The sequence below is a fragment of the Hyaena hyaena genome, unplaced genomic scaffold (assembly GCF_003009895.1).
Source record: "Hyaena hyaena isolate Hyena2069 unplaced genomic scaffold, ASM300989v1 scaffold_91, whole genome shotgun sequence".
NCBI lineage: Eukaryota > Metazoa > Chordata > Mammalia > Carnivora > Hyaenidae > Hyaena > Hyaena hyaena.
This window is the reverse complement of record NW_024080725.1, coordinates 761,277-787,262: the sequence shown is the minus strand read 5'-3', so window position 1 is coordinate 787,262 and position 25,986 is coordinate 761,277. Positions and strand designations below refer to the sequence as shown.

At 47.2% G+C, this 25,986-nt stretch overlaps 1 protein-coding gene across 4 annotated transcripts in view; it reads right to left on the bottom strand.

Moving 5' to 3' along the window:
- Positions 1 to 10,787: 10,787 nt before the first annotated feature.
- Positions 10,788 to 25,986, bottom strand: part of STEAP3 (STEAP3 metalloreductase) — a 45,774-nt gene continuing 30,575 nt past the window's right edge. For 3 of the 4 annotated variants that reach the window (XM_039234893.1, XM_039234894.1, XM_039234895.1), the window contains exons 4-5: positions 20,198 to 20,362; positions 10,788 to 13,546 (exon numbers count right to left, since the gene is read on the bottom strand). In XM_039234893.1, coding sequence (XP_039090824.1) covers positions 13,265 to 13,546; positions 20,198 to 20,362 — 447 coding nt within the window. In that variant the 3' untranslated portion in view covers positions 10,788 to 13,264. Of the gene's footprint in view, positions 13,547 to 13,851; positions 14,001 to 20,197; positions 20,363 to 25,986 lie in introns of all 4 variants that reach the window. The other variant, XR_005528847.1, reaches the window with a different exon arrangement.

Here is a 25,986-nt window from a genome sequence, read left to right as displayed (position 1 = left end):
TAAAATTAGGTAGGATTTACTGGTAGAGCCTCCTTGTCTACGGGTTTTCTTTGTAGGAAGTTTTTTTGATCACTAATTTAATATTTTTTACTTGTTATATAGGTTGTTCAGATTTTCTTTTTGACTTGGTGTCAGTAGTTTGTGACTTTCTAGGAATTTGTCCTAGAAATCTATCTAATTTGTTGGCAGACAATTGCTCATAGTATTTTCTTATAATCTGTTTTATTTCTGGAAGGTTGGTAATAATGTGTCTACTTTTATTTCTGATCTTAGTGATTTAAGGTTTCTTTGTTTTTCTTGCTCAGCCTAGGTTTGTCAATTTTGTTGCTCTTTTCAAAGAATCCACTTTTTCTTTTGTGAATTCTATTTTTCTCTTTTTTGTTTTCCCTATTTCCAATCTCTTTTCTTTTTTAAAAACATTTTTAATGTTTACTAATTTTTGAGAGAGAGAGAGAGGCAGACTGCAAGTGGGGGAGGGGTAGAGAGAGAGACACACACACAGAATCCGAAGGAGGCCCCAGGCTCTGAGCTGTCAGCACAGAGCCCAATGCAGGGCTCAAACCCACAAACTGTGAGATCATGACCGGAGCCGAAGTTAGATGCTTAACTGACTGAGCCACCCAAGGTGCCCTGACCCACTTTCTTTTTTTATTTTCCTTTCTTCTACTTTTTATGGGTTTCATTTGCTTTTGCTTTTTTAGTTTCTTAGGTTACTGATTTGAGATGTGTCTTCTTTTTGTTTATTTATTAAAGTTTATTTAATTTGAGGGACAGTGTATGTGAGAGAGAGAGAGAGAGAGCGTGCGAGAGCACAGGAGAGGGGCAGAGAGAGATTATCCCAAGCAGGCTTCATGCTGTTGACAGCACAGAGCCCAATGTGGGGCTTGATCAAATGGACCATGAGATCATGACCTGAGCCAAAATCAGGAATCGGACACTTAACCAACAGAGCCATCCAGACACCCCTGTTTCTTCTTTTTAAATATAAGTATTTACATCTATAACTTTTCTCTAAGCACTGCTTTAGCTGTATCCGATAAGCTTTGGTATATTGTGGTTTTGTTTTCATTCATCTAAAAATGTTTTCTAATTCCTACTTGTTATTTCTTCTGTGCCCAGCTTGTATGTTGTTTAATTTCCACATACTTGTGAATTCCCAGAACTTGTGAAATACTTGTGTATTTCTCTTGTTTTCCAATTTTATTCCACTGTGGTTGGAGAACATACGTGGTACGACTTCAGTCTTTTAAAATATGTCTCAACTGGTCATAAAACCAACTGCATGGTCTGTCCTGGACAATGTTCTGCATGTATTGGGAGGGTATATTCCGCTGTTGTCGGGTAGAGTGTCTTATGGATGTGTGTTAGTTTTATTAGTTTATAATGTCACTCACATCTTTGATTTCTTTATTGATCTTTTATCAAGCGTTTCTACCTGTCACTGAACATGGGCTATTGAAGTCTCCAACTGTTACTGCTGAGTGGTCTGTTTCTCTCTTCAATTCTGACAGTTTTTACTTCATGCATTTGTGTGGTTAGGTCCACATATGCTTCTAACTGTTATATATTCTTGAGAGGTTGACACTTATTATGAAATGTTGTCTCCAGTAACAAATGTTGTCTTAAAGTCCAGTAGTCTTTTATTATATAGTCTTTTAAGATACACCTCTTTTTACTGTTTTCCCAGCATATCTTTTTCCATCTTTTTCCTTTCACCTGTTTGTGACTTTGAATCTACAGGGTGCCTCTGTAGCTAACAACAGATAGTTGGGTCACATAAAACCAAATTCATGCCACCAATCTCTGCCTTTTAATTGGAGTTTTAAACCTTTTTACATTTAATGTAATTACTGTTAAGCTAGATTAATGATTGCCATCTTGCTATTTGTTTTCTGTCTTCTTTTGTATTCCTCAGTTTCTCCATTATTTCTTTCTTTTGTGTGAAGTAGACATTTTCTAGTGTGCAATTTCAATCCCCTTGTCATTTCTTTTACTATATATTTTAACTTATTTTCTTATTGGTTGTGTTGGGACTTAGAATTGATATATTACCTTAAAACAATTTAATTGGGGTTAGTACCAACTTGATTTCAAGAGTAACTTAATTTCAGTAACTTTGCTCCTATTTATTCCACCCTCTCTCCTCTGTGCTGTTTTACAAATTACATCATTATCCACTGTGTGCCCATCAACACAGATATGTAATATTGGTTTGTGTTGTCTTTTAGATTGTAATCGAACTAATGTGTATTCACTCCTTGGTGAGTCACAGATAGAAACTATACCAAGTGAGCTGTTGAACAAAGGAAACTTTATTTTATTTGCGGCAATCAGTCATTATTGCTTGAGGGATAGTTTTGGTTTCCATCACTGGGATGATAGAAAAAGACCTATAGGGTCTTTTGCCTGGATTAAAAGATAAACTAGAAAGAAGAGCTTGAGGGACACCTGGGTGACTCAGTCAGTTAAGCATCCGACTTGGGCTCAGGTCACAATCTTGCGGGTTTGTGAGTTCAAGCCCCGCATTGGGGTCTGTGCTGGCAGCTCGGAGCCTGGAGCCTGCTTCAGATTTTATGTCTCCCTCTCTCTCTCCCCTTGTCCACTCACACTCTGTATCTTTCCCTCTCAAAAATAAACATTAAAAAAATATTTAAAAAATAAAAAACCTTGAGAAAAAATGTGGGACAAAGGTCAGTGGGTAGAAGCAGGTGAGCAAGCCAGGTCTCGGGGTCTCGTTGATGACAAGATGGGAGAAAGAGTTACAAATAAAAAAGATATATTTATGTATTTATCTCTGCACTTATCTTTACCAATATTCTTTATTTCTTCATGTGGATTTGAGTTATTACCTAGTGTCCTATTAATTTAGCCTGAAGGACTCCCTTTTGTATGTCTTGTAAAAGCAGATATGCTAGTGATGAATTATCTCTATATTACATTACATTACATTATATTATATTATATTATATTATATTACTAACATATATAATATATATGTAAATTATATATAAACCAATAACAATAGGGTTTTTTTTGTTGTTTAGCTGTGAATGTGTTCATTTCTTTCATATTTGAACATACTTATAATGGGTATTTGGAAGTTTTTCTGTGACATCTGATATCTGGTCATTTTCCCAGGCAGTTTTTGTTGCCTTTATTACTATTTTTTCCACAGTGTATGGGTTATATTTTCCTGTTTCTTGCATGCCTCATAATTTTCTGATGGAGACTAGACATTTAAATAATGTATAATCCCCCTGCCCCAGGCACACCTGGTTTTGTTATTTTTATTTGCTCACTTGTTTCTTAGTGACTGGATTATTTTAATGACCTCTATTTCCTCCCTGTCTTACAGTGTTAAGGCTCTGATGTTGCTCCTCAGGGAGACTCATCTTGGAAATACCCACAGTTCCCTTGGGATGACAGTGGTATTGGTAGGGTTCTCTTTCTTTCTCTGCCCACATCCAGCTGTTAAACTCCACGACTGCAAGATGATTGCTCTATTGTTTCCAGTAATGCCCTGGGGCATAAATTGTTCTACAGACTAATCCAGTCAAAGTATGGCTCCTTAGGAGGCATCAATTCTAAACTCTGCTTCCATATTTGTTCTGACCCCAGGAAGGTTCCTTCCTGCCATCTTTCTCCAAGGTTCTCTTGTAAACTTGTGAATCTCTTGTGACATTCTAGGCTGTATGTTCTCAAAATCCATGAATCTCCCCGCTGCCTTTCTTCAAAACCTCCAGTGTTGTTGACAGTGCCCTTAGGTTTGAACTTCCCCATGCTCTGTTGAAAATGAAGTCCAGTTCCTTGGGAAGAGATTAGGAGCTATCGATGTCATAGCCTGCTTCTCCAGCTTAGACAAATCACTGAGCCAGGGCTCTAGAGCTATGGGTGGGAACAATGGCAAGCTTCTGAGTCCAGCTCTAGTAGCTGAGTGATGACTGTGGAGTGGTGGTAGCAGCCTGAGGTCCCTTTGGTTTGCCTCTCCTGGCACAGAGCCAGGAGCCGGAACAAGGGTAATTGGGACCCCAGTATTCTCGGCGTTCCGCACCCAAGGTAGGGCCTCTGTTCTACCAGGGGGGGCTGGGCAGAAGAAGGGAGCCTGCACCTCTCAACAATACTTGCTTGGAATTAGGCTCCGCAGTAGGAAGCTGGGGATACAATGCGAAGCCCTGAAGTTCTGCTTCTCTTGGGAAGAGAGCATTTCACCTCCTTCAACTGGTGGCCTGAGGAGAGGGAGCCCTGGGTTCTTGGCTACAGCATTCTGGAGGCTTTCCCTTACTGAGCTGGAAGAAGGAGGGAGGGAGTGGTCTTGGATCAGATACCGCACACTCTTGCCTTTCTTACCAATTTTGGGGAGTAGATTTTCTTAACATGTTTTGTCACTGCTACTTGCAAAAGACCATTTCCGGAGGCTTTAAATGCTTGTTTTAAAAGCTATTTTTCACCAGTTTCATTAGGGGGAGCTCTTCGCGCTCTCTCATGGAAGCGGATGTCCTCCCTGTCCCTCATCTTGCGAGCATAGTTTTGCTGGATTTAAAATTCTTGGTTGACTCTCTTTAACTTCCGGCACTTTAAATATGTCCTCTTTCTGCCCTCTGGCCTCCCTCGCGCTTCCATAACAAATACCGTAGACTGGGTGGCATAAACAAATTAATTTCCTCATAGTTCTGGACACTGGAAAGTCCAGGATTCAAGGTCCAGCATGGTCATCTGTCTCTTTGTTGATACTCTGCTTGTGATGGATCATTCTATGCTTTCCCGTAGTTATTTAGAAATGATTTCCTCTCGTTATTCAAATGTATTTAGAATGGCTCAACTCTTGGGGCTCCTGGGTGGCTCAGTTGGTTAAGCACCGACTCTTGATTTCAGCTCAGGTTATGATCTCATGGTTTGTGAGATCAAGCCCCTCATTGGGCTCTGCTCTCTCTCTCTCTCTTTCTCTCAAAATAAATAAATAAACATTTAAGAAAACTAAAATCCTCAAAGGTACTGAATTTTATCATATCTTTTTCCATATTTCTTGAGATGATAAAAAATTTTAATACAGTGAATATTTATAGAGTTTCTTATGTTACACTTGGATTCCTGGAATAAGTCAAAGTTAGTCATGCTGTACAACCTTTTTATACATCACAAGATTCAATGTTAACATTTTTACCTGGGATTTTTGCAGTTATGTTCATAAGTGAGATTGGCTTATAATTTTCCCTTCTCATATAGGTCTTGTCTATTTTTATTATCAGTCATTACCTCCTAGAATAAGTTGGAGAATAGTTTATCTTTTTATAATTTTTGGAAGAGTGTACATAAGATGGAATGATTCGTGCCTTAAAGGTAAAATTTTGCTGGGAAGCCAGCTGGACCTTGTTTTTTTTGTGGGATTTTTTTGGAGGGTGGAAAAGTTTTAAACTACTGATAGAATTTTTTTAATGACTTAAGAATATTCAGACTTTCTTTTTCTGAATAATTTTTGCAAATTATATTTCTGTCCATTCTAAGTTGTCCAGTTTAATCACATAAACTCATGTGTACTATTCTCTTACTGTCTCTTACATTTGCTTTATCTGTAGTTTCATTTTTTATACCTAAGATTATTACTTATAGTCTTATCTCTTTTCCCCCCCATGACCAGCCTTATCAAAGATTGATCTATTTGATTAGTCTTACTAAAAAAAAACCCAGTCTTTGACTTTGTCGATTCTTTCTACTGACCTTTCCTTCTATTTCATCAATTTCTGCTCTTATATTTAGTATGCCTTTCTTTTAAACTTTTCTGGGTTGATTCTTAGTGCATTAATTCTTACTGCATAATTGACACTATTTATTTCCTTTTAAGTAATATTTTTGCTGCATCCTCAAATTTTTGATAAGGAGGAATTTTATTACCATTCTGTTTTAGATTTTTGGGAAAAATTACATTAGAATTTTTTGATTAAGGATTTATTTAGAAATGTATATTTTAGGGGCACTTGGGTGGCTCAGTCCATTAAATGTCTGACTTTGGCTCAGGTCATAAGGTTGTATTTCATGAGATCGAGCCCCACATGGGGCTCTCTGCTGTCAGCCAGAGCGCATTTCAGATCCTTTGTCTCTGTCTCTCTCTCAAAAATAAACATTTAAAAAAAAAAGCATATTTTAAATTTCAAAATATATGGGTATGTAAAACATAGCCTTTTATTTTTTATTTTAAGTATTTTTGCACCAAGGTTAGAGAATATATCTGTATGACATTTACTCTTTGAAATTTTTTGAGGTTTACCCAGATCTAATATATTTTCATTATATGTTTTTTTGAGAAGAGTATAATTTCCTTATTTCTTATGATATCCAGCTTGTTATATTGTTATAAACACACACAGACAACTTTTTGTTTTCTGCAATCTCCCAGTATAACGTTCCATTTCTCTACATTTCTTGCTTTTTTTTTTTGCTTTATTATTTTGAAGTTGATTAAATGCATACAATTCTAAAATATTTAAATCCTTATCATTATATAGTGACTATCTCTATCCCTAATATGTTCTTTGACATAATTTGTCCTTTGTATAATCATCTAGCCACCTCAACTTTCATTTGGTTTCTTTTTGCCTAACTCATTTTTTACTATAGCTTTATCTTTAGTTTTTAGGTAGGCTACTTATAAATAGCATATAACTGTATTGAAAAGTCCAATCTGGCAGTCTCTTTTAACTTGAGTTTAATCCATTTGTATTTATTGTGATTATTGATATAGGTGGATTTGTGTTTTTTGTTTTTTTTGTTTTTTAATGTTTTATTTATTTTTGAAAGAGAGAGACAGCATGAGCAGGGGAGGGTCAGAGAGAGAGGGAGACACAGAATCTGAAGACAGGCTCCAGGCTCTGAGCTGGCTGTCAGCACAGAGCCTGACGCGGGGCTTGAACCCACGAACTGTGAGATCATGAGCTGAGCCAAAGTCAGATGCTTAACCCACTGAGCCACCCAGGCACCCCAGTGGATTTGTTTTTAAAGCCTACTTTTTGTTTTTGATATCTATTGCTTTTTCTATGCTATTTTTCTTTTCTTGCTTTTTAAGAATTGAAATTTTTGTTTGCTTTCTTATTTCATTTTTTCCTCCCCTAAGGATTTGAATGTTACATTTTTAGGTTTCCAGTGGTTACCTTTGGCATTTTCCCAGGCTTATTTAACAAAATCTGAATTAGTCCATAATTTCCCCCATTCCCAAATAGAATCAAGAATCCCAAAACATTTTAACTCAAACATTTACCCAATCACCTTACATGTCATTGTTGTCTAGTCTTTTAGTGTGCCCTTTCAAAAAGCACCCACATAGGTGGACATGATTATTGTTTCATATAGATATGGCTTATTTAGATTTACCTGTATGGTCAGCATTTCTTTGCTTATCATTCCTTCTTGTCTTTTGGCTCCCCCTCTGGGATCATTTTCCTTCTATCTGAAGTGTAGTTTTTAGTAGTTCTTTAGATAAGAACTATTGGTAAACTCTCTAATTTTGGTATATCTGAAATGTCCTTATTTTGTCTTCTTTCTTACAGATGAGTTTTGCTCTCTGACAGTTATTTCTTCTCTGCATTTTCAACATATTAGGTCACTATTTTCTGATTTCCATTGGTATATTGTTTGTTATAATTTCACAATTGTAAATAATCTGTCATTTTTCTCCAGCTGCTTTTTGAGCTTCTTCGTGTATCTGGGTGTGGTTTCATTTTCCAGATTTGTTTTCCTGCTGGATGGCATGCATTGTACTTTCTGCTTTTTTAGATCTCAGTTTCATTACTGTTGGAAAAACCTCAGCCTTTCTCTCTTTAAAATTTGCCTCTCTCCCATTGTTTCATTCTGGGACTCCATTTATTTGTATGTTAGACTTTTTCATTTTAACCTCTATCTCTTTTAACCTCTCTTTTGTATTTTTTATCCATTTGTCTTTTTTGCATTCTGGGTAATTTCTTCAGCTTCAATTTAGAATTCACTAATTTTCTTCAGTCTGCTGTTAAATCCATCGAATTAGGTTTGTTTCCAACAACATTTCATTTCTGAATATTCATTTTGCATCATATCAGGTCCTTTCGTGGTGCCTTATTTCTTACTTATTTTTGTGACTCCAGTTTTTAATCCTTTAGTATATCATTATTCTCTATTTGATAATTCTATTCTTTGAAGTCCTTGGGAGTTGTGTTTCTGCTGACTCTCACCTGTGGTTTGTTGATCTTAGATACTGAATTTCATTTGGTTGGTCTGAACTGAGGCTGCATTTCTCCAGAAAGGACTTAAATTTGCTTTTGCCAGAAGCCAAAACAGCATTGTCTTGTTTGTTTATTTGTATGTGCACGCAGGCTCCCATTTATTTGGTGCCATGGTGATTTCTCTTACCTCCTGAGAGTTTAGCAGTACATTAAAAAGTATGTCTTTTGTTCAGGAACTAGTTGCTATGTAGCAGGCAGACTCCTCACGAAGTGAAAGCAGGAATGAATTCTCTAGTTAGGAAATAGTTTTAACTGTTGGGTTGGATTAGACTTTTAAAAGTAAGCTCTGCTAAGTGCATCAAAGGTTCACTTGTGACTGTCCATTTCTCAACAGGGAAAACAAACATGAAGCCGAAGTATTTTGAGTAACTATTAAAGGTCAACCTGCACTAAGATAAAACCCCTACCTGGAGCTACTACAGAATTTGCAGGGAGAAAGCTGAATTTAACTGAGCAAAACCTCCACTTTGCACACTTTCCAGTAAGCAAAATTAGTAAGTTTCACCTTAGACAAAAAAATGTCATAAACAAGTTGTTCATTTCGTTTCATTGTGGCCAACCCCTCTCAATGTTCTCTGGACAGCTCCCTTTTCACTTTCTCCAACAATTATTTGTAACCTTTTCCTCCCTCTTCAACTCTGAGAGCCCAATCTTCTTCCCTCACTATCTCTCTGGGCAGATACCGCTGATTACTTTTCTGCAAAGGATACAGACATCATCAGAAGAGAGCTGCTACACCTTGCATCCCCAGAGTAAGCCCTCCACACCCACTGGCACCTGTCCTTTGCTCCTATTTTAAAAGATAGGCCACTCCTCCTTCTCACTAAGCCACCAGTGGTCTGGACCTCATCTCTTTCCACATCCTCTAGGACTTGGTGGGATTCTCCCGCTGTCTCATCTTTAGCCATTCCTGTTTATCTTCTTCTTTTCCAGGAACACCCAAAACATATTCATGTTAAAACCATGGAAAAAAAATAACAACCCCTTCTTCTAATACCCCTCTGCTTCTCCCCAGTTACTAGTCCTCTCCCCGCTCCCCACTTTATAGCCAAATCTCAGAGAAGCTGTCCAGAACTAGTCTCCATTCCCTTACTAGTCTCCATTCATCCCCAGCCCTCCAGAACTGCATTGACATTCTGACCATAAAGTTTCCCTGTTAACTGCTCTTCACTGTACTTGACTCTCCATAGCATTTTAAGACATTATATTGATTTAAAAAGTATATGCATAAGGTAGGTTCTATTTCTGAATTTCATTTTAGGTTAGCAAAAAGGGGTTTTCAAGTATTTGTTAGGGAAAGTTGGTGCTGGCCTGGTGAGATTAAAAAAAATTTTTTTAATGTTTATTTATTTTTGATAGAACACAAGGTAGGGGAGAAGAGAGTGAGGGAGACACAGAATTGGAAGCAGGCTCCAGGCTCTGAGCTGTCAGCACAGAGCCTGATGTGGGGCTCAAACCCACAGGCTACAAGATCATGACCTGAGCTGAAGTTGGTCGCCCAACGGACTGAACCACCCAGGGGCCCCTGGCCTGGTGAGATTGAAAGTTTCTGCTTTAATGGACACCAGAGCAGTGACCCAGTAGAAGCAAGGCTTCTGTACTTCCAAGGGCCCACGTCATTGCTTTCGGAAGAGATTCAGCTTATCAAATAGCCGAGTGATTGGGGTGCCTGGGTGGCTTAGTTGGTTAAGCGTCCGACTTTCACTTAGGTCATGATCTCACGGTTGGTGGGTTCGAGCCCCGTGTCGGGCTCTGTGCTAACTGCCAGCTCAGAGCCTGGAGCCTGTTTCAGTCTGTGACTCCCTCTCTTCTGACCCTCCCCTGCTCACGCTGTCTCTCTCTGTCTCCTAGAAATAAATAAACATTAAAAAAAAAAAAGAATCAAATAGCCGAGTGATAAGTCTTCTCTTAAGCTTACTCGAGTTATTCCGGTTGCGCCTTAGCTCTCGTGTGCACCACACAAGAACTTAATAATGGACATTCTATCACTTTTAAAGCTTAACTCTCTCACCGTGATGTGTGGAAGGACACAGGACAGAGAAACAAAACCCCCAGCATGAGATCTGTTTTGTTGTTGAAAGTTATTTGCAGTGAAGTTGTTTTCTGACTGTGGTTCTTTCTTTGGAAAACTCTTATCAAGGGCTCAAGGCCGTCTTTTGGTTATTGTTCCCAGGAAATGGTATGGATTTTTTTTCTTCCCTACACAGGAAACCACAAAAGCTTGAGCATGATAGGTGGGTGTTCTCTGTAGAGTTCCTGTTTTCTTGATGGACCCAGGACCGACGTGTGGGACCACCCCAGGGGACAGCCCACCCGGAACACAGAGCACAAGGCTGTGGCTTGGGGGGAAGCGCGTTTGCTCCTTCTGCCTTTCAGAGGACAGGGGTCACAGCCACGTCTGCACGTGCAGGGACACCTCTCCAGGGCAGCCAGAGGACCAACATCCTGGAGAAGCTGGTCATGGGGCAGAGACGCAGCACCACGAACACGAATGAGTGGGCAGGTAATCGGTGGGACAGAAATGAAAGCCTGAAACTCACAGAAGGTCAAGTGTTTATTTGTGTTGCTCTTAGACAAGCCCTACAAGGTTTCAAACACAAAATACACAGACGGTTGCGATGGCGTTGATTTTAAACCTCAAGCCATGGCATTTAGGATTTCTGGAGCACATTGGTTCAGGCACTTTTGTACCCAGAGGCACAGAGAATTTACCAGCAGAAAAGGAGTGACTCGCGCTCATGAGGACACCATCGCCAGTGGCCTGGTGAGGTAGGGAAGAGCAGCAGACACCAGATCAAGGCCCAACACACAGCCCACCTTGCCTTTCATGGGCTGACTGTCTAGTCGGTGGGTGGCCAGTCCCCTGTTGAACCCGCTCCCCCCTGCCACTCCCATCCCTCTCGGAGCCATTTCCTTCCCCTAGGAGCGCCCGTAGCAGGAGGTGGCCGGGGAAGGGGAGGGAGCGTGCTGGAGTTGGCTGTGTGCCAGCATCTTTGGTATAAGGAGATTCCCAGGGCCCAGGGAAGGAGGGCCACCAGCACTGCCTGGGGCCAGCGGTCCCTAGTGGGGCCTGGCCGCCCATGTTCTCTGTGCTTCCAGTCAGCGGGAAATCGACAGGCCCTCCTCATGCGAAGCAAATGCGGGAACATGTGCTTCACCTGCCTCCTTTTCAGCGAGCCTGTCCGAGGACCACAGCACCACGCCGTCAGGGCCCACTCAGAAGACGAGCATCTGCCGCTCAGCCTCGAAGGAGCAGATAGACAACATCTGCAGAAGCCGCCAGCTTCGCCTAAACCACCTTCCCTTCGTCCATCTCTGGCCCTAATGGGATATTCTTGCACTTGGCTTTCTTTCTCCCCCTTTTCGCTAAAGGACTCTACTGCGTCCTGCGGACACAACTCATGAAGCCTCTCGGGGGCAGCCATGGGGGTCTTCTGGAAGCACCATCTCATCAGCCTTTGCTGGCTCGACCGTGTTCCTAAGATTCCCCGCGGCCCAGAAGACTCGAGTGTGGCCAACACTCTGCATTCGGAGCGGAGTTCAGGGTTTGTCTCACTCGTGTCTTCTGGGGGGACCCCATCCCCTTTGTGGTCAAAGGGCCTTTTCTTGTGTGGAGGGGACAGATCATCCTGGCCTGGGGTCGGGGGGCTCAGCCAAGAACAGCTATTTTTCCACAGGGGAAATCACAGCAGTTTCAGCAGGAACCAGCAAGGGTTGGCATGGGGGTTCGAGGACACGTGTCCTGGGGCCCTGGCTGGGGTCCAGCCTCTTGTGCCTTGGGGCGGCAGGACGATGAGTTTGCAGCTTTGGTAGAAAAGACCCTCCCAACTACTCTGAAATGTAACCGGCTGGGGTTGGTAGTCCTTGGGGTCACTTTTGCCCACGTTCTCCCTCTTTCTCGAAGCAGTGTGGAACGTGGAGCGGGGTCTTCTGGCAGGTTCTCTGCCCAAGGTTTTTCCACGGGCCCAGTTCAGCAGGGACAACGAGTCCCCCAGTGCCCTGGGCGGGTCTAGGAAAAGCCTCAGCTGCAATGCTGAGTGCCGTCTGCTTCCTTTCCCGCTTCCCCCTCGAACTGCTTTCCGGAGGGCCTGCTCCGGGCCTTCCTAAGAGATATCCAAACTAATGATCTGAAAGGTGAGAAGGCACAGTGGTTTAAAGAACGGTCACCACCAACTTAAAGGAGGGGAAAAAAAATTACACTTGTTCTCAAGGCATTATGGCTCCTACGCGGAGGGGACTTCACACTCCTGCAAGGGGATCAATGTGCAGCCGCAGTGGGGACTTCTGACTTGCAGGAAAAAATCTTCCCGGCTCAAGGAGAATTGGGGGGGATAGCTTCGGCCCCAACCCCCCGCCCCGGCAAAGGACTGATCTTTAATTGTCTTCCAGGGTACAGACACCAGGCTCACCCCCCGGGGCCTGGACTCCCACACGAGCCTGACCTCCTGCCGCCACTGCAGGTGAATGAGAGAGAAGCCACCCCTGCTCACTGGTGACTCTTCAACCTTGTGATCCCAGGAGGCTCCAGGCAGAGCTCTCACCTGCCCCCCCTTAGAGCTCCATCTCTGCTAAAGCCTTGGGAAAGCAGCAAAAAGGGAGTGGGACACAAATGGATGGAACCCACCACGGTAAGAGTCTTCCTGCCTTTCTCTGTGCCAAGAGTGTGTCTATTTCCGCAAATATCACAACAGTATGGGCTGCTGTTCTCCTAACATTTGGCTCTTGCTTTTAAATCTACAAGTTGAAATCTCAGGGGCTCAACTTTTTAAGTATAAATGCAAATATATATAAGTATATATATACATATGAAATATACATGAACATATATATCACACACATGTGCGTGCCATCTGGAATATTACTGTATTCCTGGGATACATTTGTGTCCTGGGAATTCAGACCTCAAACCACCAATTTGTTCACAATTTCACCCTCCTGCACTATGGAGAAAAGCAGCCCCGACAGGCCCTGGGCACTGTCCTGCCCATGTCTGGGTTCTGGGGCCATAGGCGGGCACCTCACACGTGGCTCGTCTTCTGGGCCAGGGCGTGGCCCATCGGCAGTGTGAACTTGATGGCGGCATCCCTCTCCCAGCCCCTCCGGATGCGGGAGAGTCTGCGGCTGAGGCAGGGCAGCAGGAACAGAGCCTTGGCCAGGATGACGACACAGGGCACGAGCAGCGTGAGTGTGAAGGTGGGAGGCAGGTAGAACTTGTAATGGCGGTCTTCGAAGGCGCGGGTCCAGCCGTAGGTGAGTGTGTGCAGGGTGCTCAGCACCAGGGCCACGAAGCCCAGAGTGGACTGCGGGAGAAAGGAAGGACGGGGTCAAAGCAGAGACAGGCACGGGGACCCGACCAGCGGCTCGTCTGCTTGCCTGGCATAGTGGACAGAAGTGGGGGTTGACTTGGTAGTCAAGACTCTGGGTTCCAACCCCAGCCCCTCACCCCCTCTCTGCATGATCTTATTAACTCCCTAAACACTCAGCCTCAGTTTCCCCAATGGTAAAATGAGAATAATACCTCTACCCTGCAGGTGTGTAAGGACTGGCTAAATCACAAGCATCTGATTAAGGAACGCGGCTTTCCCCCAAACTGTGTTATTCTTACCTCTCGTGGCTGCCAGAGGACTTTCAATGGAGCAAAGTTCAAGGATGTTTAAAACCATTCTACTAGTTTTTGCTCAAATTTTAACGTATATTAGAGTACCAGGTGTCTGCCAGCATGCCAAAGGCATCATTTCACAAATAACAATTCGCCTAAAATGAGGTGAGATAAAAAGGCGAACGGGTTTTAGATTGATTTAAAGATAAACACAAAGTAGCACACGTACTTGGCATCTGGCTTTGGCACCAGTAGCAAGGGCGGCTCACCACCGCGACCCTGCTGGCTGGGTCACCCGACACTAGTTGTGAAGTGAAGCCCTAGGCTTGCCGGTGCCGGATCCTCCCCTCTCGTCCATGACCTGACTCACGGAACACCTCAGCGGGAAATGCCGCCTGCGTGGAAGGGGACATGCGGGGACAGAGGCCATCATGACCCTAATCCATAGCTCCAGCCTCGGAATCTCTGGCAGGTCAAGTCGTGGATGACAAACGAGGCATTCCGGAGTCTACCGTTGGTGGTATAGTCTCGAATGGTGCTGTGACGCCGGGAAAGCCACTAAGTCAGCCTCAGTGAGAAGTCCGCGGTTCCCAAAGCGGAGGCTGGAGATGTGGGGGGAGGGCCGTGTGGATGGGCGTTCTGCAGCCCCCCACCCCAGACGAGGCTGGGGTGACAGGCGGCGTGGGGCACCGAGAGTCAGGGCTTTGCGGCGGGCGTGGAGGAGAGGCACCGGGCAGTACTGAGGAGCCGCAGAGCGATCTGGAGGCGAGAAAGCCCTTATGTTCATTGCCGAAGGGATGAACACAGCAGTGACCCATCAGGCAATGAACACGTAACGCATTTTCTCCAAGGAGACCCTGTAAGGGTGGGACGGTTCCTCGTGATAATCTTTAGGGGTTGGTTGAGCTTTCTGCAGGAAAGCTACGATCGGGCGATTTCCTTCCAGCCCAGCTTGTCAGCATCCATCCAGGGGTTTGACTGGGAGACAGTCTCATCTGTGCTCCCCTCAGGCACGGTTCTAAGTGCGTCCGATTCTGCTACCGTGCCTCACTCTCGCTGCTCCCTAGGATGGTGGGGGGGGGGGGGGGCGCCTCACTGATAACGGCTTCAGTCCAGACACCAGGGCGGGAGACCTCAGTACATGAAAGAACACTGGGAGAATCGCTTACAATACTTTTATGCAAAAACAAACATTTTCTAATGGCTATCCACTTTATGTTCATAGGGAGGTTCCCAGGCACAGCATTTCTGAGCCCTAAAAAATACTAGCTGCCAACAGACCCCCCGTTTCAATCCTTCCTAGCCATCTGTTTTTTCTGAGCTTCTAACCACATCAAGGAGGTCTTTATCCCATCTTTAACAATTTCCTGGCTCAACCCAGCCTGTTGGGAAAAGCCATCGTTGGATCTGTGCTACTCCCCAGTTAGGTCATATTAAAATGGCCAGTTCCCAGGTGGAAGGCTCCCTGCCTGCCAGTCACAGCCAAATCCACATCACTTTGAGATGTATCTCTCCAGAACTCCAAATCTCTTAGCAACTTCTAAACCACACCAACTTTTTCTAAGTTCCGATCTACTGATATTGAAGACTGTGGTTAAAAAGATATCCAGCACCAAGAAAGTATTTGTAATGAATATCCAGAATACGCAGAGAACTCCTAAACTCAAAAACAGAATTCCAAACAACGTAGGGGACCTGGGTGGGTCAGTCAGTTAAGCGTCTGACTCTCGACTGCGGCTCAAGTCATGATCTTACAATTCGTGAGTTTGAGCCCCAGGTCAGGCTCTGTGCTGACGGTGTGCAGCCTGCTTGGGATTCTCTCTCTCTCCCCCTACCCCATTCACGCTCTCCTTCTCTCAAAATAAATAAGCTTGAAAAAGGAAAAAAGAAAACCAAACAACCCAATGCAAAAATAAGCGAAGTAGTTGAATAGAAATTTCTCCAAAGAAGAGCTCTGGATGGCCAATAAGCACATGAAGATACGCTCCACATCACTGATCACTAGGGAAATGCAAATCCCAACCACAGTGAGATTCTGCCTCCTGCCTATTACGATGCCTACTGTCAAAAAACCAGAAAACAAGCATTGAGAGTATATGGAGAAATGCGAAGCCTTATGCGCTGTAGGTGAGGATGCAAAAGGGGGCAGCTGCTATCGAAGACATTTTTAATAAACTAAAAATAGAATTACCATGTGCCCCAGCACTCACTTCTGGCATACACCCCCAAAGAATTACGAGCCGGGTCCTGAAGAGAGAGGCGTATGCCCCACATTCATAGCAGCATTACGCACAGTAGCCAAAACGTGGGAGCAACCCAAGCGTCCGCCAACAGATGCAAGGATGGGCAAAATGGCATCATTCGAAACAGTGGGATATTATTCAGCCTTTAAAAAGGAAGGCAGTTTGGGGCACCTGGGTGACTCAAGTCAGTCGAGTGCCCGACTCTTGATTTCAGCTCATGTCGTGATCTCATGGTTTGTGAGACTGAGCCCCAGTGTTGGGCTCCTCACTCACTGACAGCACTGAGCCTGCTTGGGATTCTCTCTCTCCCTCTTCTCGGTCTCTCCCCTGCTTGTGCCACTCTCTCTCTCTCTCAAAACAAATGAATGAATGAATGAATGAATAAGAAAGCATTAAAAAAAATAAAAATGCAGGCAGTTCCCCCTCATGTGCTGACATGGACGAACCCAGAGGACACGATGCTAAGTGAAATAAGCCCATCGTAAAAAGAGAAATACTACATGGCTGTACTTCCGTGAGGTACGTACAGTTGCCAGGGGCTGGGGGAGGGGACAGTGGGGAGTTAGTGATTAATGGGGACACAGGGCCGGTGTTACAAGATGAAAAGAGCCATGGAGATGGATGGTGGGGATGGCTGTACAGCAACGTGGATGTACTTAATATCGCTGAACTGACATTTAAAATTGGTTAAGAGAATAAATTCTGTGCTATTTTACTACAATAGAAAAAAAATTGGGGCACCTGGGTGGCTCAGTTAAGTGTCCGATCTCAGGGTTCACAAGTTCGAGCCCCATGTCAGGCTCTGTGCTGACAGCTCAGAGACTGGAGCCTGCTTCAGATTCTGTGTCTCCCTCTCTTTCTGCCCCTCTCCTGCTCATGCTCTGCCTGTCTCCATTTCTCAATGATAAATAAATGTTAAAAAAGTTAAAAATAAATAAAAATTGGTTACGAATAAATGCTGTGTTATTTTACTACAATTAAAAAAGTTGGGTCAGCTGGGTGGCTCAGTCAAATAAGTGTCTGACTTTGGCTCAGGTCATGATTTCATGGTTTCTGGGTTCGAGCCCCGCATTGGGCTCTGTGCTGACAGCCTGCTTCAGATTCTGTGTCTCCCTCTCTCTCTGCCCTTTCCCTGCTCGTGCTCTGTCTCAAAAATAAACATTTAAAAAAAGTAAAAAAAAATTGAGGCGGGGGGGTGAGGAAAGGTCCCTAGCAGGGACCATCAGGAATAAATCCTGAACAAGCCGGACACCCCCCTGGCATTCCTCAACTAGCTCCTGGCCCCAAACTGTCGTTCCCCTTACTCAGGTGGATTTACTGGGCTTTGCTCAGATGCTCAGGCAGTGCCTCCCGTGCCCCAGGCTACAGGGTAAAATCCTCTGGGGCACTGGGGACTAATATGAGTGCCCAAGCCTGGCCCGGAAATGTATGAGATTGATCTGGGTGGGGCTCAGGCATCACTAGCTTTTAGAAATTCAGAGATGCTCCTGTGCGGGAGGACTAAGAACAACTACTTTAGGAGACTCATCACCCAAGCCTTTGTAGCATCAGAGGCTCCACAACGTGTGTCTCCCCCCCCCCGCCCCAAAGTTACCATACATATCATGTGCACCTAAGTCCCCCCAAGGAGCTTACAAAAACATACTTCTCGAGCATCTGAGTCCATAGGTCAGGGGTGGCCTAGGGGTCGGTTTCTCCAAGGGAATTCTGGGACTCCACACTTCGTGATGGTGGCTCACGGTAGCCATCACTGCCCACGACACAACCAGGTATATATACCACCCACATAAATACGACGACAGGAGAAAATATCTATTCTCAGAACAGGCAGGGCACGCTGACCTTTTCTAACATCCTATTTCGTTCTTAAAAAGCTGGTCGCAACCCACCAAGCTAATTTCACGAGCCACCAGTGACAATCGACAGCAGTTTGCCCACGCTGCCCCGGACCCTTCGGATGCCCAGGGCTGGAGTCTCCGCACCTCTCGTGACCTCAGAAATGGGTGGTTGGCCACTTAGGGATGATGGAAAGGTGGCCACACATCCTAAGAATAACAGCAAAATGCTTTTTCTTTTCTTCCACTTATCACCCCTTCAGTGGCTCACAACACCTCTGTGGGCATTAACCCATCTTCTGAAGAGCGTAAAGTGGCATCCGCCCGCAGTTCCAGAGCTGGGACAGAGGGAGGCAGCGCCGGACCCCGGCCTCTGCCAGTTCCTCCTCCTTATTAGCACTCTTGGGAGATAGAGCATTTGTTTTTGTGGATGGAACACGGGCGTTGAAGTAAAACCCTGCCGTTCTAGCCATCTCCCGGCCTCACAGCCCCCTGCTCCTGCAGCGACAGAGGGGCTTCCATATTTATATTTCAACTCTTCAATATGTAAAGTCTAGAAGGGCTGCCGAGGTTTGGGGCAGCTTTTGCTAACAAAACCAAATCCTCTGGCTTTCTCCGGCAGCCGGAGCCAGGGCTTGTAATCTACGGCTGCTTAACGGAAAAACTTTCCGGCAAGGGGAGCAACCCATGGTCTGTTTTAATTGTGGCTAAACCATGCACCCCAGGATACTCTGGGCAGGCACAGGAAAATCCTAGATTTGGGTGTGCAACACATGAGGATTAGCGGCAGATAAATAAAATTCCTTCTTCCCCCTCCGATGCTGGCCCGCGTTAGCCCCGAGCGCTCTTGCGGGGACCTTCGGAGATGAGCCGAGCCAGGGAGATTCAGAAACGGGGACACTTAAGAACAAAACAAAACAAAACAACCACAGCCTGGGAGATGTAAGCGTCCCCAATCAGGAACAATTAATTTGGATTACATAAGAGCATGCACCATCGGCGTCCCTCTGTGAATCCTGTACTGTGTCCTCGCCACACAGGGGGCTATGTGACAGATTTGCTGTTGATCACGGGGGTGGATAGAATAGCTGTTCTCTGCCCTGATACAGTATTGATGGCAGAATCCAGTATTAGTCAGCGCCGATCCACGGAGGGGATGAGTTAATCCACCAACACGTGGGGGCCGACCGCGTACTTTGTACAGAGAACAGTGGGAGATGCCAAAGAAATAGAAAAAAACGCCCCGTCTCGTTCCCTGTCACATCACAGACCGAACACGACGCCCGGCACGCAGCAGGTGCTCAGTAAGTATTTGCTGAACCAACACATGTGTGAAGACCCCGTGCTGTTAGCGGCATTTCTGAAACTGTGGTTGGTGGCGTGTAAGTAACGGTTATCTGAAAAATATCACAGCAAAAACGAGACAAAACCCAGAAAACGCAAAACAGGGGAGGGAAGGAGCTCATGCTCAAATAGGTCTGGTTAACAAGGCTGGTCTGCGGTAGATGCTCCCAGAATCTGATGTGTCCGAGGGCACGGTGAGGCTCTTAGACAAAGGCGAATCTTTTCTCAGATTTATGTGACGAGAGACCTCCTTTCTTCTGGAGTTTTTAGAGGAATGGTGTCCTGTGGAAAATGCTATGTTTTAACCCCTATCCACTGGTGATCCCAATGTTCACCTCCTCTTTGCCCTGCAAGAATCAAGGGCCTGAGGGGACAGCAGATGACACTAATGGGAGGCCGCCAGGCTCACTGATCCCCAGCTAGATGGGTGAGACGTGTAATGGCCGCCCAGCGTGGGACTTTGTTTGGGAAGCTCAAGAACTGGACAAACTGAGAATAGTTAGTCCTGGGTTCAGTGCTGTGATTTTTTTCTTCTTTTTTAAAAAAAAATTATTTTTGCGAGGGATGGGGGGAGGGGGAGAGGGACAGAGAGAGAGGAAGAGAGAACCCCAAGCAGGCTCTGTGCTGGGTCTCCCCAGCTGTGAGATGGTGACCTGAGCTGAAATCAATAGCTGGACGCTTAACCGACTGAGCCACCCAGGCGCCCCTGTTGCCTAATTTCTCACATGCCTACCCCTGGCTTCCCCGGATGTCATGAGGACACAGCTTAGACTGAGTCCCCTTTATCGGAGGCTCAGCTGAGCTTTCAAGGCTCCGGAAGGCCCTGGCATCTGACTGAATGGTCCTGTTGCACAGGTCACGAGAGCCGAGGCAGTTCACAGAAGGCAAGGTGCTTGCACACGACGGCCTCCCTTACCAGAACCACCTTACCTGAATGAAGCTGAACTCCCTCCAGTTGAGTGAGTTTGCAATGGATGGCAGTGAGGTGACGGCCAGCAAGGACAGCGTGCCGAGGGCCAGCACTCCCAGGGAGAGGTATATCTCCATCCGCCACACTTCCTCCTCACTCCACAGGCGGCTCTTGTTGGCCAAGACCTAATGTAGATGGAAGAGAAACCATGAGCACAGTGGCAGAGGTCGGTGCCCTGGGGCGTGGGCGAGCCGGTATTTTAGGACTTGGAGAAATGCCTAACATTCCCGCCACGCTCAACATGTGCCTGATCCCATTCTAAGTACTTTTCAGGCGTCGGCTCAGCTAATCCGCACAACCTCACAAGGTAGGGGTCCCTGTTATCCCCATGTTATAGATGAGGGAAAATGAGGCATAGGGATCAGGTAACTTTCCCAAGGTCATGCACAGGGTAGTAGATGGCAGGGCTGGGATTAGGACCTGGGCAATCTGGGCCTTGGCCTTCACAGACCTTCCCGGGGCCAGTCAACCTGCACAGTCACGTGAGCTAACAGCAAGGAGTCAGAGAAGTCTGTAAGACACATGACCTTAGCACATGGTTTTCTGGTCCCCAAGTCCCCAAAAGGAAGGAAGGACTCTCCTAGCTTGGAATCCCTTTAGCCAGATGGGTTCATGCCTCCGCTGCCTTCTCCCCTTCCAGACCGTCTTACCCTCAACCTTTGCCCTCCTATCCCTCAAGCTGCCCCAGCCACTGGCTTCCACTGAGGTCACACAAAGACACGCATAGACATTAGCCCCCTCAGCATTTCCTGACTCAGAGCCACCAGCTTCCGCCTTCCCACTCCATTCCCTCCGTTGCCCATTCCTGCCTGAAGAATACAGCTTTGGCTCGACCATTGCCAGGCAATAGAGACGGACATCCATCACTGAGGAGCGAGCACTTATGGAGCGCCTGCTGTGTGCTGTGCCCTGGGCTGCCAGGAGCAGGGTACCTGCCCTCACGGAGCTGTGGGATCCCCCGCGGAGCCCAGAGATTTCTACCTCCTACCTCCCCACCCGGCGTGCCTCTGTGCCTGCCACTCCCAGCTGACGCTCCCTCGTACGGCGCGCACACAAGGAAACTTCCATTAAGGTCGTTCCAGGAGAAGCATCATTCTCCATCTAGACCAGGTAGCAGAGTCCCAGGAAGTCAAGGTGTTCTATGAGAAACACCACGAATGCCAGGACTTGCGTGCTATAGCTGCAGACCTGGGAACAGTATCTTCTATCTGGAAATGTGAGTCTGTCTTAGCTGGCGGATCTCTGCTGTGCATAACAGAATGACTCATACAGGTTTTTGAGACACTTTTTCAGCAGGGAAAAAAAAAATAGCCCAAGCCCAGGTACAGATACAATATTAAAAATGAATCTGGTGGGCTGAGCAAAATGGCTAAAACCCGACAGCACAGTTTAAAGGAACCGAGAATGCGCCATCCCCCTGGTGCTTTTCCTGCAGGTGAGTGACACGATCATCTCTGCTCTATTTTAGGACAGGCTCACGGGGGTGTCTTTAAGCCACTAAGGGACCAGGAGTCCGGGGCCTCAGGTTCTCATCCTGACCACCAGTCGTATGTGGCTCTGGGCCTCCGTTTCTCCGCTGAGGCTGCAAGAGGCCACGTCTGTAATCCCCGATCGGGCTAAGCACAGGTCAGCATTTGCCGGAGGGGTCTCACCACTACAACCCCACATGGGGCGGAGAGGTCCCCCTGCGTCACAGGCTCCGAGTCTTACTCACACCTTTGCAGTGTCGACAACGGCCACCAAGTAAAGTCATCTCCCTGCAAGTTGTTTGTTCTTCAGCTATGCCTCATTAGTCATTCCTTTCTGCATTTCGGTGAAATCAGGCAGTTCGTGACATAAGAGTCTTGATGATTACACGCGTACCACGCTTGCTTGCAAAATGTCTTGTTTTCTTTCCTCTAATATTTCCACTCTGCGGTGACTCCGGGAAGCGGAGGGGTGAGGCGGGCAGGGGACCAGTGGGTGGCAAGGAACCTGCGTGAGGGATCTGCATCCCGCTGCCTTCTAGAGCCTGTGGGATTCTTAACCAACTTACTGGGCCACCCAGTGGGGTCCCCAGTGACCAGCGCCACACACAGCTACCCGGAATACGGGTTCAACAGCTCTTCACTCCCCTGGCAATTCTCCACTGCTAACCCAGTTGTCCCCCTTGACAATGACAAGGGCAGTGCTCGCCAGCAAGGATGGAACGGTGGCATTCACGTGTGCGACTTCCTTTCCCTGTGCATTGAAGGCTAGATCCTGAAGGACTCAGGGGCAGGAGGACCGGTGAGGCTGTGGCATTAGTCCCTCTCCACGTCCCGAGGGTGGGCGGTGGGTGGGAAGAAGGTGGTGCTGACCACCAGCCAAACCCAGAGAAGGGGTGGGGGCAGGACATGAAAGGCAGCCCTTTGGTAGTGGGAGAATGGCTTCAGTCTCAAGGCCGGAATCCGTGTCGATGCTGCCACTAGGGGGCAGTCATGGGACCCTGGGCCGTCCCTTCCCTGGCTAACAGCCCCGATGTCTTTCTCATGTTGTCTATCTCAGGGGGAACAGGATGATGTTTGTGAAATGAGGAGCATGTGATGGACACACAGGTGGCGATTAGTAAAATAAATGGCTGGTGCTGTTGTTCTTAATGGCAGCTAGGAAGTTAGACTCGTTCTTGCCCCACCTAAGCTCAGCGTGCCCTCCTTGTAAGAGATGCCTGGCATTGGCTAATTTTACAGCCACTCCACCAACATGCACAGGGAATCTGTGTTAGGAACCGTGGGCCTCAAAGGGGTGGAAGCCCAGTCACAGAACTGAGTGGGGGCAGAAGACAGACCTGTAAAAGAGTGAGTACAAAGCGGTGCATAATAAAAATCACAGAAGTATGGATGACATACAGTGGATTGCTCTGGGGAGTGGTGAGACAGGCAGGCAGGAGGAGCTTAGCAGAGGTTGGGTTTTAAAGGAGGAAGGGAAGTTTGCCAGACTGTCAAGGTGTCCCAGGGCAGGGAGTCTGGGCCAGGAGGAATGAGCTCTGCCCACTCGGAGGACAGCAGGGGACCCGAGTGTCACAGGAGAGAGCACAGCCACGGTGGTGAGTGCCTGTCTTACGAGAGGCCGGGGGGGTGAGGATGGCCTGAGGACAGGCTGGAAAAGTCACAGGACAGGCAGGAGTCTGAGAACAGCCTCAGCCCTCTATCTCAGAGCCAGCCCTCTATCCAGCTTCTACCCCAACACCTCCAGGTTCAGGAGACCCCCCGCCACTTCCGGGCTGCTCCGCCCGGTGTCAACCCCCCACCTCCATCTAACCACCCCTCTCCCTGACATACTCTGTCAGCCCTGGCTCTGCCCTCCAGAGCAATGTCCTCCAGGAGGACACTGTAAAGCCCCCTTGCATGACAGGCCTTCAGCGTCTCCAAGTGATCGTGTCCTATGGGAGGGATGGTTGCCTGGCAACCTCCATGGGGATGGGGGGACCTGCAGCCCTACAGGGCTTTGGACCTCGGGAAAATCACCTCGCACTCGCCCCTCTGCACTCTGGCATTTGCATGGTGGCAAAACCGGATTAACGTAACGTCAAGCAGAGCCTTAGCAGGGCGGAGAATTTAGACAGTGGCAATCAGAGGGTGGGTGGGGGAACAGGGGGCCCCGGGGTTTGCCTTGGGCTCTGGGAGGGAGAAGGCATCACTTTTGTCTCCACCCACGGCTTGAAGCACCTGCCACTCAGATGTGGGCAGCAAACACCGTGCTGGTCCCTGAGGGGCCATGCAGAGCCTCCTGCTGAGCAGGCTGGCTCATTTTAGAAGTAAGAAAATATCATGGAAGAGCATCGAAAACATTAGCACTGGGAGAGGCCTCGCTCTACATCAGGGCCTTGAGGACAGAAGAGGGGCTGTCACTTACTGAAGGTCAAGGTCTCTGTTCTAATGAGTGATGCTGGAGGCCAAGAGTTTAGGACTCTGGCCTTCAGCCTCCATGCCACCCCATGTCACCTACAGCAATGGCCAAGACTGTCTTATTCCCTTCCGGGGCCGGAGGGCCTGGTAGAGCAGGAGCTCAGTGAATGAATGAATGAATGACCAGAGTTCTGAGACCGTTTACTCAACTGTGAATTTGGACTTATTTCCTCACAGGAAGCAGGAAGGATATAAGCATGGATCTGCAGCAGCATGGCTAGATCTGAATCCCAGCTCAGCCACTGACTGGCTGTGTGCCTTTGGTCAAGTTACATAACCTCTCTGTGCCTCAGTTTTCTCATCCATAAAATAAGGATGTAAAATCCGTAAAATAGTATAGCCCTTGCCTTGTTGGAATAAGGGTTAAATGAATTCACAGTGAGTATGTAAAGCGCTTAGAATGGTACCTGGAACATAGCACACTCGTTTTAAGGGTTCGTGCCTATTGATTTTTCCCTTCCTTTCATTTCCAGAGGGCGTATTGCTTCTCTGCCTGAAATCTGGGGTTCTTCCTTTCTCGCAGGAAAGCCTAAGCCCACAGGCACAGTGATGCCAGGTGGCTGTGGGTGGGGAGGAACCAGGGCATCTGATGAGCTGCCAGCAGGGAAGTGGGGGCCCCAGGAGTGAACAGGGGCTGGGATCTGTGGTTCTCTGGCGGGTGGCCCAGCCTTGCCTCCAGCTCCTGCCCTGGGGAAGCGGCCTGGCTTCTGAGGGGACAGCTCCATGGTTGGGAGGGGCCCGGCCCTATAAGATCCCTGCTTCCCAAGCAAGAACAGACACTTCCGGGGCCACCCAGGCTGAAGGAAGGGTGGATGACAAGTATGACACTGGCACCCAGGCCACACTCTATTGGGGGACTAATATCCTACAGCGGGAAGGACCCATGTCCCTGGCTGGGGGGCGAATTAAGCAGATGGGGGGAAATAAAGGCAGTGTTACTTATGGACCTGAGCTTGGGACTCAGAACGATGGAGGCCCTGGGAGCCTGTTACCCAGGAGGGGGCATGAGGGGCCCTCTTCTGTGGGCACAGGTCCTAGTTAATGATGAGGTGCTGCTATCCGGCTCGGCCCGAAGGCCCCTCCACTCCCCAGGAACCCTTCTGGCAAATAAGCACCACATGGGTTTCCTAAATGAATGAAAATTAACACCCCTCTTCTCCACCCCCCCACCCCCAAGCACCTTGCTCCTGCAGCCCTCCTCACCTCAGCTGACTGGCAACTGCATCAGGATGTTCTGGCCCAAACCTTGGAGTCTTCCCTAACGATGCCACATACCATCTGTCTATTTCAAAATTCTGTGTACTCTGGCTTCAAAATATGCCTTCAGGATTTTCTTAGCCCCTGCTGCTCCCACCCCACCCCAAGCCCCCAATGACTCCTGTCTGGGCTCCTGCGCAGCCTCCTAACGGCTCTCTTGGCATCTGCCTTTGACCTCCTATCATCACCTATTCTCCATGCAGCAGCGAGAGGCAGGTAAAACGTCAGGCGGATCACTTCCCCTACTCAAAACCCTTCACTGGCTTCCTGTTTCACTCAGAGTCTAAGGCCAAAGCCCTTCTTCCGCCTTCAGCGCCTCCCTGGGCTAGCTTCAACTACTCAGACCTAGCCCACCACCCTTTGCCCGGCGCCCGGAGGCCCCTCAAACGTGCCAGGAAGCTCCCACGTGAGGGCCTCGGCTCTTGCTGCTCCCTAGGCCAGCTGCCACTGGCCACTCTCCCCTCCTTCTGTCTCCGCTCACCTATCACCCCTTCGGCAAGGCCTCCCCTGGCCACCTTTAAGACTGTACTCCACTGTACTCCCTGCCTGGCTTTCCGAAGAGCCTA